Raw genomic sequence first — 15,182 nt, forward strand, 5'->3', positions numbered from 1 at the left:
GTGCTTCTCAATGATATCACTCACAGGTGATGGAAGAAGATTTAGGAGGGAGGAAATGGCATACACTGACATGTTACACCGGTGGCTCCTATTACAGGACTGCACTGGTATCAGTGTGCTCTTTACCATCAGCCATTCTGTCTCCAATGTTAGTAATGGCAAACTTCACGGTGGGGGGTGCTATACACAAGGAGCTCAAGCCGGATGTTATACACAGGGGACAATGGGACTAATAAAAAACCTGAATTCAATAATTCAGACGTCTGTCGAAATACTTTTGCCCACACAGTGTAGATGTAATGAAGAACAATGGAACAACATATAAATACTGCTTGAAATGACTTTATTCAGATGCACAAACTCGCTACCAGTGAATGAATTATTGCACAGGTCAATATTCTCTGAGGTCCTTTACACCCTTCATTAAGAAATAATTGGGATTTCTTGGTGATGTCTAGAATCTTGATGACTCGGACAAACTTCTCTGTGATCATTTTTCTTTTCAAGAAACATATAAAATGTTGCCAAGCCACAATAACGCTCATAATCTCAATTATCGGGACAGCGCTCCTCACTGGAACATGATTGTGAACAACCCACAGAGCATAGATTAATTCCCAGAATGTGCGACTGTGTGATCACACCGCTGGAAACGCCCCACACATTGTCCTCATTGTCAATAACTGGAGAGCGGTTGTTACAATTAATAGGTGAAACAGTTACGTATTTCTGCATTGGAACTGGTGTGCACAGACAGGGAATTTAATCGACTTCTCATGCTTATTTTAAGAGCCTATCTAAAGACATAGTCATGGGTTGAAGTGAATCAGAAGAAAGTCACAAGCCGGACGAGGAACCAGAATCATAGACCAAGGAAAGTGATAAACATAAGGATACTGAGGGAAACCCATCACAGGACCATAGTCAGAACATATAGCACAACCAAGGGTAGAAATACCGGATATGAGTGGAGCCAGCGTTGGTAATCTTCGAAATAGGGAGGGCACAGAGGTAACGCAAAAGCAGGGAGAAGTGGTTGCCAGACTGGCCAATTACTTACCAAAAGAGATAAAATGTAACACTAACCTGCCCTATCCAAGAAGTCTGAATACTGACAACGGGCAGTGCGCACACTGTCAGGATTCTACAGTGTAGCCGGTGAGAGCGGGCAATCACGTGACCGCATGTGTGTGATTTGCACATTTTTGCCCATAGTCCGACTATAGATGCTCGGCCTTGCCAATGCACTTCTATTGAGAGGGGACAAGCACGTCTAGCTGCCACGTGACCACATGTATGCAAATCATATACATGCGGTCACGTGACTGTTCACTCTCACCAGCAATACCGGAGAATCCTGACAGCATGCACACCGCACACAGTCACATACTAGGGCAGCGGCAGCAGCAGACACTCAGTGCTGGACCCGGGGAGGGCAAGTAATGCCCTGTTTGTATCTTTTAAACAGACTGCAGATGGGGAGGAGGGATACAGTTTTTCTTTAATTAGCTATCCTGCTGACATGTGATAATTATGATAATGAAGGTCCATAGGCCAACTTCTTTAATTTACTCCCCAATTTTAATACAGGTTAAAATGCAGCACAGAAATGTTGTCTTTGTAAATGTCGTGGAAAGTGGAAAATCTAATCAACACATGAAAATGAGCTTGGGCACCAGGTTCCCCTGTGTGGTGGCCAAGACTGTAATGTGTGAAGCAGAACTTCAGGCCTTCCATCCTCATGTCCCCTCATTACATGGACAACATCAGAGAAACTAAGGTAAGACACCTCCACGCCAATATCAAAAGCTGCCTCGTACTATGGCCAGATTTTGAAAATCTTTAAAAAAATCCATGGATTTTTTGTAAATAAATGTGCGTGTTTTTATATCCCTTTAAAGTGGACTTGTCACCAGGTCAAAGGTGGAGAATTTTTGCTGTTATTTTATCTTCACTGCTCCCCTGAGTATTTCCGCTTTTTTAATTTTTTTTAGTGATGAGGGTAACTCACCGAGTAATAATAAAAAATTAGCCTAAAGACTCGCCCCTGAGGATCCTGTTAGCCACACCCCTTTAGAAAAAAACCTATAAAGATGAGCCCTAAATAAGCCTGTTTCTCTGGATTTAAAAAATGAAAAAATAAAAAACAGATGACTGAAGTGGCGCCGCATGAGTATAACATGAGCAAAAACCTCTCTTCGACAAACCACATAACTCTTCTTGTAAGACGTAACTTGGCCCACCTGTAGCATTAATTATACCAGATTATTGTTTTTCTCACTGTGACAAAACCTTTAGAGACATTTTTTTAAATTCTTAAAAGGCAAAAATACATCATAGGAAACAATTTTTTTTTATTTCAATGCACATTATTGACATTTCCAGTCCAGCAGTAAAGAACATAATTGCATGGAGTTTCACTGTATTGTTGCTGCTCACTTGCTCCTTTGTGTGTCCGTGATTCGGTCTGACACGTCCTCCATAAATTCATATTTACATTATGGCCCTGTTGATGAGTAATTTACAATGTACACATTCTTCCGTAACAATTACTTCCAGTATATCTTACACAGTAAAGCACAGACGTCAACCAGAACCGTGTAGGCAGAAGTAGATTGAAGACGTTTTTACAAGAATTCAGAAACTGACGAGATTCCTGAGACACGAGGCACCCTGTGTCTTACGCCTCCCAAGTTTCATTCTTTAATTACATTCCCTGGTAAAAAAAAAATCCATAGAATGGCTTTCATCATGTCATCGGTGGATGCCATTTCTCATTTTTAGTCTGAATTTGAGGATTATTGTTGGGAGGCTGATTTACAAACACAAAATGCATTGTGGTGAAAAGTAAAATTGTTTAAAGGATGTGGACACTTTTCGGGCCATTTGTTTTCTCTTACATTCATGTATTTTGGGCTAAAAATCTTTTTTCTTCCAATTCTACAGAACGAGTCTTCCGAGAAATAGTCAGCGAGCTTCTTGTGCTAGAGAGATTGTATCTCGTTTATCTGTCTTTTTCGGCATTCCTCTTAGCTCATTTACAACCACAAAATTCAGCTCAACTTTGAGGTGGGTTGTTTTCATCAACACAGATAAAAGAATTACAAAAATCTCCCACCAGAAAGCGCTCACTGATGGATTCTCAGATAACTCCTTTTGCAGCCAGCAATTGACTGTGCAACACAGAGGCTACAGAAAGCATACAGTGTGAAAGTTTTAATGAAACTCAAATGCAAAAATTAACTTTTAGCCCCAAAAACATGAATTTAGGTAAAAATTTAATTTATGCATCCTGAACGCAATTTTTTTTCCTTGGACATCATTTTTTTTAATCTAAATAGGTTCACAATTTTGTGCTGTTAATTTCTTGATCTATCTTTGTAGTAATCTAAGCTTTGTTTTTCTGACACGGTCTGCATGAACTTAGAACATATTTTACCTGCAGTCACCACTAGAGGGAGATAACAGCATACTATTTATACCATGGATTCAATACTAACACAGTATGCAGTAGCTCCCTCTAGTGGTGACTATAAACAGCCAGAATGTTATGTTTTCACTTGATGTCTGTGCAGTGTACCAGAAAAAAGCAAGAGCTCTGACTGCTATAAAAACATTATAAGAAATGAAAAGAGCACATGCAGTAACTGAGAACCCCAAACATAATTATTTGGAGGTTCGTTATAAGATCTTTAAAATCATTTTTTTTTCACATTCCTCTTGTAAGTAGTGTCAGAACCTGCCAGAACATCAGCCGTTCATTATTACCTTAGATGAAGGTCTGATATATATTTTACATTTCACTCATTACATGTAAGTTCTACAAAACATTGGTCAAAATTGCAAGGAGAACATGAGTCCAAATAAATAGGCTAATTCTATGTCAATAGAGCCCATCATCGACGAAAAATTCAGGGCAAGCTTATACATTGTACATACTGTACACTTACGAAACTGATCGTGCCAAGCACATTAAAGGAGTCGTCTGGCGGAAGATAGTTTGCCATATTGATTGCTGGGGGTCTGACTGCTGGGGCTAGAATGGAGCCGCAATGCGTATGCTCAACTGCTGCTCCATTCATTCGCCATTGGGATTGGTTTGGCTCTTTCGAATAGCCCCATAGAGAAGGAATGGAGCAGCAGTTTGAGCATACGCATTGCCGCTCCATTTGGGGTGAAAGTGCTCTCATCAGGGATAACAGTGCCTTGTTCTGTCACTCAATGCCCATCCCAGCAGACAGCCCTCCACTAATAAGTAAGATATCACCTAACCTATGGATAGATGACACTTGCTGGAAAACATACAGGAACCATCAAGGCCTTTATACTAATATGGATCCTCCACAGTAGACTCTCAATACTCATTTTTTATGGGAAGTAAAGAGTCCATTACTCCATTAACCAACTGTCCACAATCTATTACCATTATTTTTCGCTTATTACATCTCTGGACAGCTTTCTACATCCCATTATTTATCTGGAAAATGATAATCCTCCTTCAGGATAAAAAAAAAAAGATCATATTTGGAAATCAAAAAGTAATCTTATCTAGAAACTACTGATCTAACCAGATCCATGATCAAATAATTCTACTATCATTACTTATAAAAGTAGAATTGAATCATCTGGAACCCATTACTTACTGGAACACATCTAGAACAATGACCTGGATACAGTTCTTTTAAATCCATTGTCTATTTAGTTATATAATTTCTAGTGATGAGTGAGAGTGCTGGGACAAGGTATTATTTGAGCATGCTTGGGTGCTAACCAAGGGTCTTCGGCATGCTCAAAAAATATGTTCGAGTTCCTGTTTGTTAGACAATCCTGGCATGTGTTGGCGTGAGACATGCAGCCGTTGGGACTCGGAACATATTTTTCGAGCACGCCGAACTCACTCGGTTTAGCGCATGCGTATGCTCAGATAACACCTTATCCCAGCCCGTTCACTCATCACTAATGATTTCACATCCAGAACCTATCACTTATCTGGATGTCTCATAATTGGCCAACTAGAATTTTCCACGCAGCCTTCTAGAGCCAACCACCTCCCTGGATGCTCCATAATCGGCCATGCAGAACTAATCATTCAGTCATCCCGAATTTCTGGCCACATCATAACGAGCCATCCTTAAACCTGTGCCTATAAATACACAACATAATCTTGAATATGGCATCTGCTGCTTATCTGGACACAGCTTCCAGCCGTCAAGGAGTCTTTATTTTCTTTGACACTTAGGTGCCATACTGCTACTAAATTCTGAATTATTTTGTAGGATCGCCAAAGTCCTGGTAATTATCCTACAGATTAATTTTATTATGCTTAAACAATTAAAGGAAAGATTTCCCAAACTTCGAGGCATTGTAGGTCATTGTGGCTGGGTTTGTAGATAATCCTGTACATCCTGAAAACATAAATTACACCATATTGTACAGAATTTTCCCAAAAACGTTTGCAACAAGTCTTATAAACAAAATTCTGCTCCGAGGCCGGACAGATATAAAGTTTTGATAGATACAGTACATACAATGCTGGAAATAGGTACTGATTTTCTACACCTGGATAGTCTTGGGCATTCTAAATACCACTGGATACTTTATTACTGGTCTAGAAAAAGTTGGCGCCTCAACTAGTACACATCCAGATGAATCTATCCCCATGTACAATAATTACAATAAATGCAAAGGCATCTGCAAAGGCAACTGATAAACTTTGTTGGTTTCAAGTGTATACGAAGCTTGAAATCTTCTGGAATAAATTTTCCCCTAATTTTTTAATATTTTTTTTTACATTTTTCATTATATTATATTGTACAGTTCTGCTAGTTTTCTAGGACCGTAAAACCTACTACCGCCATTTTTCCACATTTCCTATGTAGTCGGAGGATGAGTTGTCCATCTCCATTTTATGATTAGCGTGCTTGGCCCGTAAGATTTTACGTTGCTCCTGGCGCTTCCGCCGCGCTTCCTGGTGTTCTTTCTGTCTCATAAATTGGTATCTTTGTAAGAAAAGGTCTTTTGCATATTCGTATAATTCCATATCTAGAAAATTCAAGGTCTCTATGCGCTTTTGTGTCTGATCGTCTATATCGACACTTGAAGCTCTCGTGCTGTTGAACTGAGTGAATGGAGAAATGAAATTCATGTTGAACGTCTTTTCGAACAGATACTGCGTCTTCCTCTGGAACTCCGTCAGGCCAAAGAAAGCCATACGCTTAAGGTTCTCCTTGGCGCTGTCAAGGAGAACTTTGTTTCGTTGATCCTCGGGCATCACAGATAGGTTATAACATCCAACTAAGCTCAGATCCGCCAACATGCGGACTTGTCTGTTGTTGGCCAAGTTGTAAGGGCAATCCATGAACTCCTTCAGAGAGCAGCCTGACCAGTCGTCACCAGTATAGCAGCTGGGCAGCTCATCTGTTGTTGGAGATCTTCCGTCACACACATGTAGAGAGGCTTTCCAAGTAGCTCCTCTCTGGACGTGTCTCCATTCACTTAGGTATCGGGAAACAGGATCACGCAGGATAGTTATGTAGTAGAAGTTCCTGAAAAGAAACATAGAAGACAAAACACATTTTTAGAGCAAAAAATAAACTAGATGTTATAATAGTACTCATCAAAGAGGAAATCAAATGAACAAATAGATATTTAAAGGGAATCTGTCAGCAGGTTTTTGCTATATAATCTGACAGTAGCATGATATAGAGACAAAGCCTCTGATTCCAGCGATGTATCACTTAGGTTACTGGGTGTAGCAGTTGTGATTGAATCACAGTTTTCTCTGCTGTAGATCTAGCAGAGCTCTGAATGCTGAGCCCAGTATAACCCCGCCCATATCACTGATTGGCAGCTTTCTGTGTATATTGTATATTACCAGGAAGCTGCTAATCAGTGGTAGAGGCAGTGTTGGACCAGCAGGCACAAGACATCTAGTCCTCTCCTGATAAAACACTGATTTTACAGAAACAGCAAAACACAGTCTAGTAAGTGACAAATCCCTGTTATCAGGATCTCTTCCCTTACATTATGATGTGCTCAAATTATATAACAAGAATATGGTGAAAGATTCCCTTTGAGAAACGGATAGTACAATTTTTTTTATTTTAATAGGATTAGTCATTGTTGCCCTCTCATGATTGTGGAACTCGATCTTCTGCCGTAGGTAAAGGAGGACGTTTGAAGTTTCCAAAATCAGAAATGTTTTTCACCTAAATATGTGTAAAGGCAGATGAGTGGCAAAGATGCTACCGGAACCAAATCACAATATTTGATCGTATCCCTGTCCACCAGTGCCCAAAATGCCCTGAAGTCTACCAGAAACCAACACGATTGATTTCAGCTGTCCGGATGACCCGATGTCTAGATAATGGCTTCACTTCTTGTGTGTAGTAGAAACGCTCTAGTTGGGGCAGCCCATACTTTTTGCAATAAGTACAGTACACGATCCAAACTTTATTCCAAAGTTTGATTCGGGAGCCAGGACTCTACTCGAACTCGAACCCGAACCTCATTGAAAACAATGGGGACCCAAACTTTTGAACTGGAAAATCTCTCTCTCCCACCACAGCTCCCCGGAAATTCGAACATTGCAACGGACTACCGGTAGAAGTCCGTGTTTGCACACTAACTGTCTGGTACGAACCCTGGACGTTTAAGTTCAGCTTTTGCTCATCTCTATTTATAAGCTGTTGCCATCTGAGGTCAATCTGTCAGATCAGAGATGATCAAATCGATTTACCGGACCCTGGTCCAGCATCCACGTCAGCCCCAAAGGATTGATGACCAGAGATGAGTGATTCAATTCATCGGACGCTGGTCCAGCAAACATATCAGTGGTCCAGGGCCACTAAATAATAATGTGTGGCCTGCAAACTGTCTTTACCTGCTGGATTCCCCAGCATCTCTTCTGATTAGTTGCCCAATGATAATGTTTCACCAGGCCAACACATCAACAGAGGCGCCAGGGATTCTTAGAGGCAGGACGTTTTCTGCAGAGCTCCCACCCAGCAGCTATGGACCACTGATGTGGTTGCTGGATTAGGGTCCGGTGAATTGATTTACTCATCTCTAGTCATCAGTCCATATTTCGCTTCACCATGAATGACTTGGCTTACTGTACAATTCTTGCCATCAGAAAAATAAACAAGAAAGCTTGAAGTGTGAACAGAGTCTTAGCCATTTCCACAACTGGTGTCTTCCTCCTAACCAGCTCATCTTTCATGTAGCAAGCTAAGCAGAAAGCACTCGAGTGTTTCCTAATGATTATTTTGTGGTGTCTACAAACCGCATTTTCCTGCTCATATCTTGGAAGCACTTACGTCTAATCAGCGTGTTTATACATGCCCATAACAATAATTAGTTATATTAGAATTTATGTCCACGCTGCCAAAATATTCTTTAGCATAATTCAGCATACGTCTCGGCCCATACCACAGCCGGAGCAATGAATAATTAAAAGTGACAGCACAAATAGACAAGGTGGCTAAACGGCGCCGTATTCATGTCTCATAATCTATTTTTATAGATTGCTACACTGACGTGATTTCAAAGCAAATTAAAATTCATGGCCTTATTTTCAGAGCTTATTATAGATTCAGGTAGCAATGGGTTTTAATAATCAGTGTAATATAGTTATCTGCAGAACATACAGAGAAAATCAATTTTTTTTTCTCAAAAGAAAAATGTAATATAGTGACTCAAGTTTAATTATGGTAATGTCCTGTATATTACAGCATGTGAATTTAATCTAACAAAGGGAAATAATTGGGTTGGCCAGGCAAAAAAAAAAAAAAATCGGACAGCGCATTTCACATTTGTGACCACTAGATGTCCCCAGTGTTCTCTGAATTAAGTCCCCGCTTTCCAGCCATTCACCTATGCAGCACCATATTGAGTGGCGCTTTGTGCACAATAAGCACATTCAGTTTTTATTAGGAATGCTAGATAGGTTTAGCAAGATATAACTGGAACACCACACCATGAATGTCTAACAGCATTAGTGAGATTCCTCACGTCATTAATCTTTTAACAAGGCAACCCTACCTCAAAGCATCCAACCTACACATACCATAAAAAGGCATTATCTATTAAAAGGGCAACTAAGGGGGTATAAATCTTCAACCAAGACAACCCTTGTACAATCTTAATTGCAGCATTATCAAACCAAGAGAGATTCCATGCCAAATGGTTATCTGATGCTTTTACGACCATTAATGGACATTTATCTGCACTGACCAAATTACAACCCCCCATCCCCGCACCCGCTGCCTTTGTCATTCTGTAGTGTGTACTGGTTAGATGAAAATGCAACAGCAACTCAAAATGCATTGATTCTGCATCAAGTCACTATGATTCAACCTTGGCATTCATAAGGCACTTTTTGCTCCAACTGGCAAACACATGGTTAAAGTAGGAGATGTGATGTGCGAATAGTACAGTGGAAAAATGGTACCTATTATATTATTTCTTGCAAATACTAATTTCATTGTTTTTTTTTAATAAGGGGTAACGTTTCTCCTTGTTGACGGTGACATATCTAAATCTGATCTCATACTTTGCACTGACGAGGTGCAACACCCCGAAACACGTTTCTGCAAATTGAGATTCTGATTTAGCTTTTATCCTAAGTCATATTGCAAGTCTGGCTAAAGGGTCGATATAGTCATTTGTAGGATTTCTGGTTTCAACAGGTGGCGCTATAGAGCCCTATTACACTCTGAAGAAGCAATTTGCATATTGTTTTTTATAGTATTGCCTTTTTTTAGTACTTCATATAGATGTACTGTTGTCACCATAGTCGTCCAGGGTAATGTGGGTCTCAGTAGAGCGCTCTGTGTCCTATTAATAATATTAATCTTTATTTTTATATAGCGCTAATATATTCCGCAGCGCTTTACAGACATTATCATCGCTGTCCCCGATGGGGCTCACAATCTAAATTCCCTATCAGTATGTCTTGTAACATTATGCTATACTGTGCTCACATACATCATTTTTCGGGGAAGAATTGCCGCGGTAAGTCAATTGGGGAACATTAATCGCAATAAAACCGTGTGCATTTTACCGCGGCTTCTTCAAATGTTTTGCTTGTTGTTTGTTTTTCTTTATAAAAAATTGTTAATGCTTCTTTCGTTGCGTTTGGTTACATTACATATCATGTAATTGATTAGCCCTCAAATAGCCAGCGTCAATTCCACAAACTTTGCATAAATCAACAGTAACAATCGCATATAACAAACTTTGTAACAAGTCTTATCAGACAAATCTGCTTCTTTCTCCACTCATGAGCCTCCTCTTCCCCTCTACCCTGCCTCCTGAACTCATCACAGAGCCTGTAGAGAGAAAAACTGGTGAAAAATGCAGGATACAAGTCATTAAATGGCCAGAAATGTTGTAATGAAGATATGGAGAATTTGTGGATTCTTTCCACGCTGCCGATTATTGAAGACGTCACTTACCAAGAATTATTATACATAAGGTTTTATTCAACGCGTTTTGAAGTGACACATGCTTCTTCCTTATGATATGTGCTTTTTTCTTGAGCAAGAAGAGTGTGCCAATTCGAAACGCGCTGAATAAAATCGAATGTTTAATAATTTTCATAATTCTTGGTAACTTACGTCTTCAATAATCGGTAGCGCATAAAAAATCCACAAATTCTCCGTATCTTCATTGCATCGGTTTGACAACCCGTGAATCCACAGCAGCTGAACAACGTTTCAAAGCGCATAAATCTATGGATCAGATTGGCATAATCTGATACTTATTTTAATTCTTTGTCTGATAAGACCCTATTTGCGCTACTTTCTCCCCAGTTTTTTTTTACTCAGATATATTGAAAGCATATGAAAGCTAATTCTGAAAAGTCATCTGAAAGGACAGGTTTGCTTAAAATCAAATAATCTATGAATCACATGATGTAAATGAAACAACTTTAAAACACATGAAAAATATAACAAAGACCAACATACAAAATTCAGTTACCAATTATAGGAAAACATGGCATATTATCTATAATATAACGGGCTAAGCGTCACTCAGTCTGATGCCTCTATAGACTGCGCAAGTGTGACGCGCCTGCGCAGTCTTGCTCCAGACAGAGTGACGCATCCCCCCAAGAGATCGCAGTATGCGTAAGCACTGAACGCATACCGCGATCTGTGCAACACCTTACCGAGCCGGTGTTGCTGTTGCCGTGGGGTCTTGCGCCTTCATGTGACGTCAGGAGAGGGTGGGTTGTGGCACCAGAATCGGCGCATGCGCAGTCTGCGCTTACCGCTGCATTTTGTAGAAGACACACTGCAGTGTGTCTTCAACAAAATGGTGGCGTAAAGCGAGGACTGCGCAGGCGCCGAGCCCGGCACCACAACACGCCCACTGCAGACATGAATCGGCGCCTGCGCAGTCCGCCCTTGCCGCCGCCATTTTCTTGAAGATACACTGCAGTGTGTCTTCAAGAACATAGCGGCGGAAAGTGAGGACTGCGCAGGCGCCCAGTCCGGCACCACAACACGCCCAGAAAAGGACAGCGCTGGACACAGGGAAGGAAGGTGAGTATAAAAGTTTTTTTTTTTATGTATGCAGTTTAATAGGGGTGAGTGGGACCATTCATATCAGGACTGGGGGATGAGGGGACCATGCATACCAGGAAAGGGGGGGGTGAGAGGACCATGCATATTAGGATAGGGGAGTGAGAGGACCATGTATACCAGGAAAGGGGGGAGAGGGGACCATGCATATTAGGATAGGGGGGAGAGGGGACCATGCATACTAGGATTGGGGGGGTGAGGGGACCATGCATACCAGATTTGGGGGGTGAGAGGGCCATGCATACCAGGATAGGGGGGTGAGAGGGCCATGCATACCTGGATAGGGGGGTGAGAGGACCATGCATACCAGGATTGGGGGTGAGAGGACCATGAATACCAGGATTGGGGGGTGACAGGACCATGCATACCAGGATTGGGGGGTGATAGGACTATGCATACCAGATTGGGGGGTGATAGGACCATGCATACCAGGATAGAGGGGTGAGAGGACCATGCATACCAGGATAGGGGGTGAGGGGGCCATGCATTCCAGGATTGGGTGGTGAGAGGGCCATGCATACTAGGATTGGGGGGTGAGAGGGCCAAGCATACCAGGATAGGGGGGTGAGAGGACCATTCATACCAGGATATGGGGGTGAGGGGACCATGCATACCAGGATAGATGGGTGAGGGCACCATGCATACCAGGATTGGGGAGTGAGAGGACCATGCATACCAGGATAGGGGGGGTGAGGGGACCATGCATACCAGGATAGGGGGGTGAGAGGACCATGCATACCAGGATTGGGGGGTGAGGGCACCATGCATACCACGATAGGGATGAGGGGGTACCATGCATACCACAATAGGGATGAGGGGGGTGCCATGCATACCAGGATTGGGAGGTGAGGTAACCATGAATACCAGTATATGGATAAGGGGGTTGCATGCATACCAGGATTGGGGGGTTAGGTTACCATACATACCAGGATAGGGATGAGGGGTGAAGCACATATCAGGATGGGAGACCACATACCAATAAATAGAATGGGTTCATAGCTAGTAATATATATTACGAAAAAAAAGCTTCTTGGGTTTAGGCTTGTTTTGGAAACTACTTTTAAATAAAGACTTCCTGGGGTGTGCCCCATGCCCCCATTTTGCCCCAATTCTTCTCCTAATTAATGTGTAATTGAAAAATTCCTCCTGATGATGGAGCATCCCAGCCTTAAGCACAAGAAACCTTCCAGTTACACTATTTTCTGTGAGTTTTCGGCAGAGACAGGATAATTTTCAACTCTTTTGGGAGTCCAAGAGGTATTCACTTTTTTAGGAGTGTTTTATGGACATTATAAGAGAGTTATGGTGTGGGAATCTCATCCTGGTGTTTATTTGTTTAGGGGTAGTGGGCTGCATCCATAATTTATTAGGGTCAGGTCGGGGGTTCACATACACAGTCATGGCCAAAAGTGTTGGCACCCTTGAAATTGTTCCAGAAAATGAAGTTTTTCTCCCAGAAAATTATTACAATTACACATGTTTCCTTATACACATGTTTATTTCCTTTGTGTGTATTGGAAAAGGACAAAAAAAACAGAGAACAAAAGGCAAATTGGACATAATTTGACACAAAAATTAGCCGGAAAAAGTTGTTGGCACCTTTCCAAAATTGTAGATAAACAACTTTGTTTCAAGAATGTGATGCTCGTTCCAACTCAACAGTGGCAAGTGAAAGGTGTGGACAATATGAAAATAACACCTGAAAGCAGATAAAACGGGGAGACATTGACTCAAGTTGACTGTATATATATTTTTGGGCTGCTATAAAGGAGGTTATATTGAGTTATCCTTGATACAAATAGCTTAGGTTGAGGGTTATCCCATATATAGGTGGGGAATGTGTAAAGAAATTATGTAAAACATAGATATTCCAGAGAATGTCATAGATATTGGGAATTCTGATAGAAAGCGACACCAGATTTTTTTTTTTTTAATATTGCCAACTTTCTTTCCCAATGGAGAGCTAAACCAACGTCCAGGCTGCAGCTCTGTACAGAATACTGTGTATTATAAAACCTTTAGATCCATATAACATTTTACTCTATAGATCATAATTATATTTATCCATTAAAAAAACAAGAGTTTTTCCTCCTGTGATCTAATCCCTATCATCCCTTCTGTAATTGCAGAAACTAATACTAATAATTCTTAACCCATTGGGCATGAAACCCTAGAGATCGGCTGTGTTCTGCAATAATAATGATTTCTTAGTGCTCAAATCCCATCCATCTTCCTAAAATCCCCACTAGATGTCACATCACCGCTGTGAATCAAGTACAAATGAACCCATTATATTAATTTTTTGCAATATAATGTTTGCTCGTCAGCCTTCCCGGCACTGCCTCGCACAGTATATGATCTATTATCCTAAGGCACAAACACATTATAGCGAGGGCAGCGAGAATATGGAGTCTCATTATGGCAGATGATATAATACTTTTTGTACCGAACGTTGATTTGTGCACATGAATACAGCACGGGACGAGTCATGTGAATATATGATTCCTATAAAGTCTATAATCAATAGAAAAATAGAACAAAAGTCTGGACCGGCCATGAGAAGGGACCTTGACTATACACAATGGGTTTGTTTGTCGTGTTCACTTCTATAGTTTTGTGTGAATCATATTCTTGTTTCTGTGCTTCCATTGTGTGTGGGAACAAATGTCTTCATTGTGATTCTTAAAAGAAAATTAAAAAAAAAAATATTTGATATTTTCTCCCAGATTGATATCTCCTCATCTTGTATGATTCAGATGGACCAGTCAGAATCTGTACATATGGTGCAGGTTTGGTAATAGCTCTTCATTGAAAGTTCAAGTTAAAATTGGCTTTATTCAGGTTTGATTGAACTTCATGAATACTCTTCCTCACTGTGGTCACATGGTGGGAAGGAATAGAGGACTTAAAGGGTTATTCTCATCTCCAAGACCTATCCCGATATGTAGTAGGTGTAATAATAATTATACTGTCAAATACCTCCAATTAGAAATGTAGTATAGTTCTTCTGATTCGCAATGTCGCTTGCCACATGTGTAGGGCATTGCAGTAGCTTAGGTATCCATGGTGACGATCACTAACTGAGTGGATTGTAACCATGGATATCTAATCTACTGCAATATCCTGCACATGGGGTAACATAAACAGCAAATCAGGAGAACTACACTACATTTCTAATTGGGGGTATTTGCTAATATTATTATTATTACAACTATTACATATTGGAATAGGATCTTGGAGATGGGAATACCCCTTTAAAGTAGACCTACTGCTTTTGAGAAAAACATAAAAAATGACATGAGACTGTTGTAAAATACATGGCATTAGAAAATCATATAATTTCCCTCAGTATTATACTGTAGGTGTTACTATCACCTTAACAGAGTGAGCTCAAAGTGTGGTGAGGTTCTCTTCTCTGAGAGGGATGGGGAGGAGAATCTATACAGCATCTGAATGGTAAATGAAGATTTGTGCTCAAAGATCTGTCAGGAATTAGCCCGTTTCACATTGATCCATAGAATACAATGGAAAAGTCAATTGATTTATTTTTCTAATAGATTTACCAAAAGAATATCACAAATATGGAGACTTAGG

The 15,182-nt window shown here is 40.7% G+C and overlaps 1 protein-coding gene across 1 annotated transcript in view; it reads right to left on the reverse strand.

Annotated features, from left to right (window-relative positions):
- Nucleotides 1-325: 325 nt before the first annotated feature.
- The window catches only part of HS6ST2 (heparan sulfate 6-O-sulfotransferase 2), a 500,951-nt gene continuing 486,094 nt past the window's right edge, over nucleotides 326-15,182 (reverse strand). Inside the window, exon 2 of the mRNA XM_073543502.1 lies at nucleotides 326-6,545. Within this exon, the coding sequence (XP_073399603.1) occupies nucleotides 5,849-6,545 (697 nt within the window). The 3' untranslated portion in view covers nucleotides 326-5,848. The remainder of the gene's footprint in view (nucleotides 6,546-15,182) is intronic.

The sequence above is a fragment of the Dendrobates tinctorius genome, unplaced genomic scaffold (assembly GCF_039654945.1).
Source record: "Dendrobates tinctorius isolate UK_male_01 unplaced genomic scaffold, ASM3965494v1 ptg000133l, whole genome shotgun sequence".
NCBI lineage: Eukaryota > Metazoa > Chordata > Amphibia > Anura > Dendrobatidae > Dendrobates > Dendrobates tinctorius.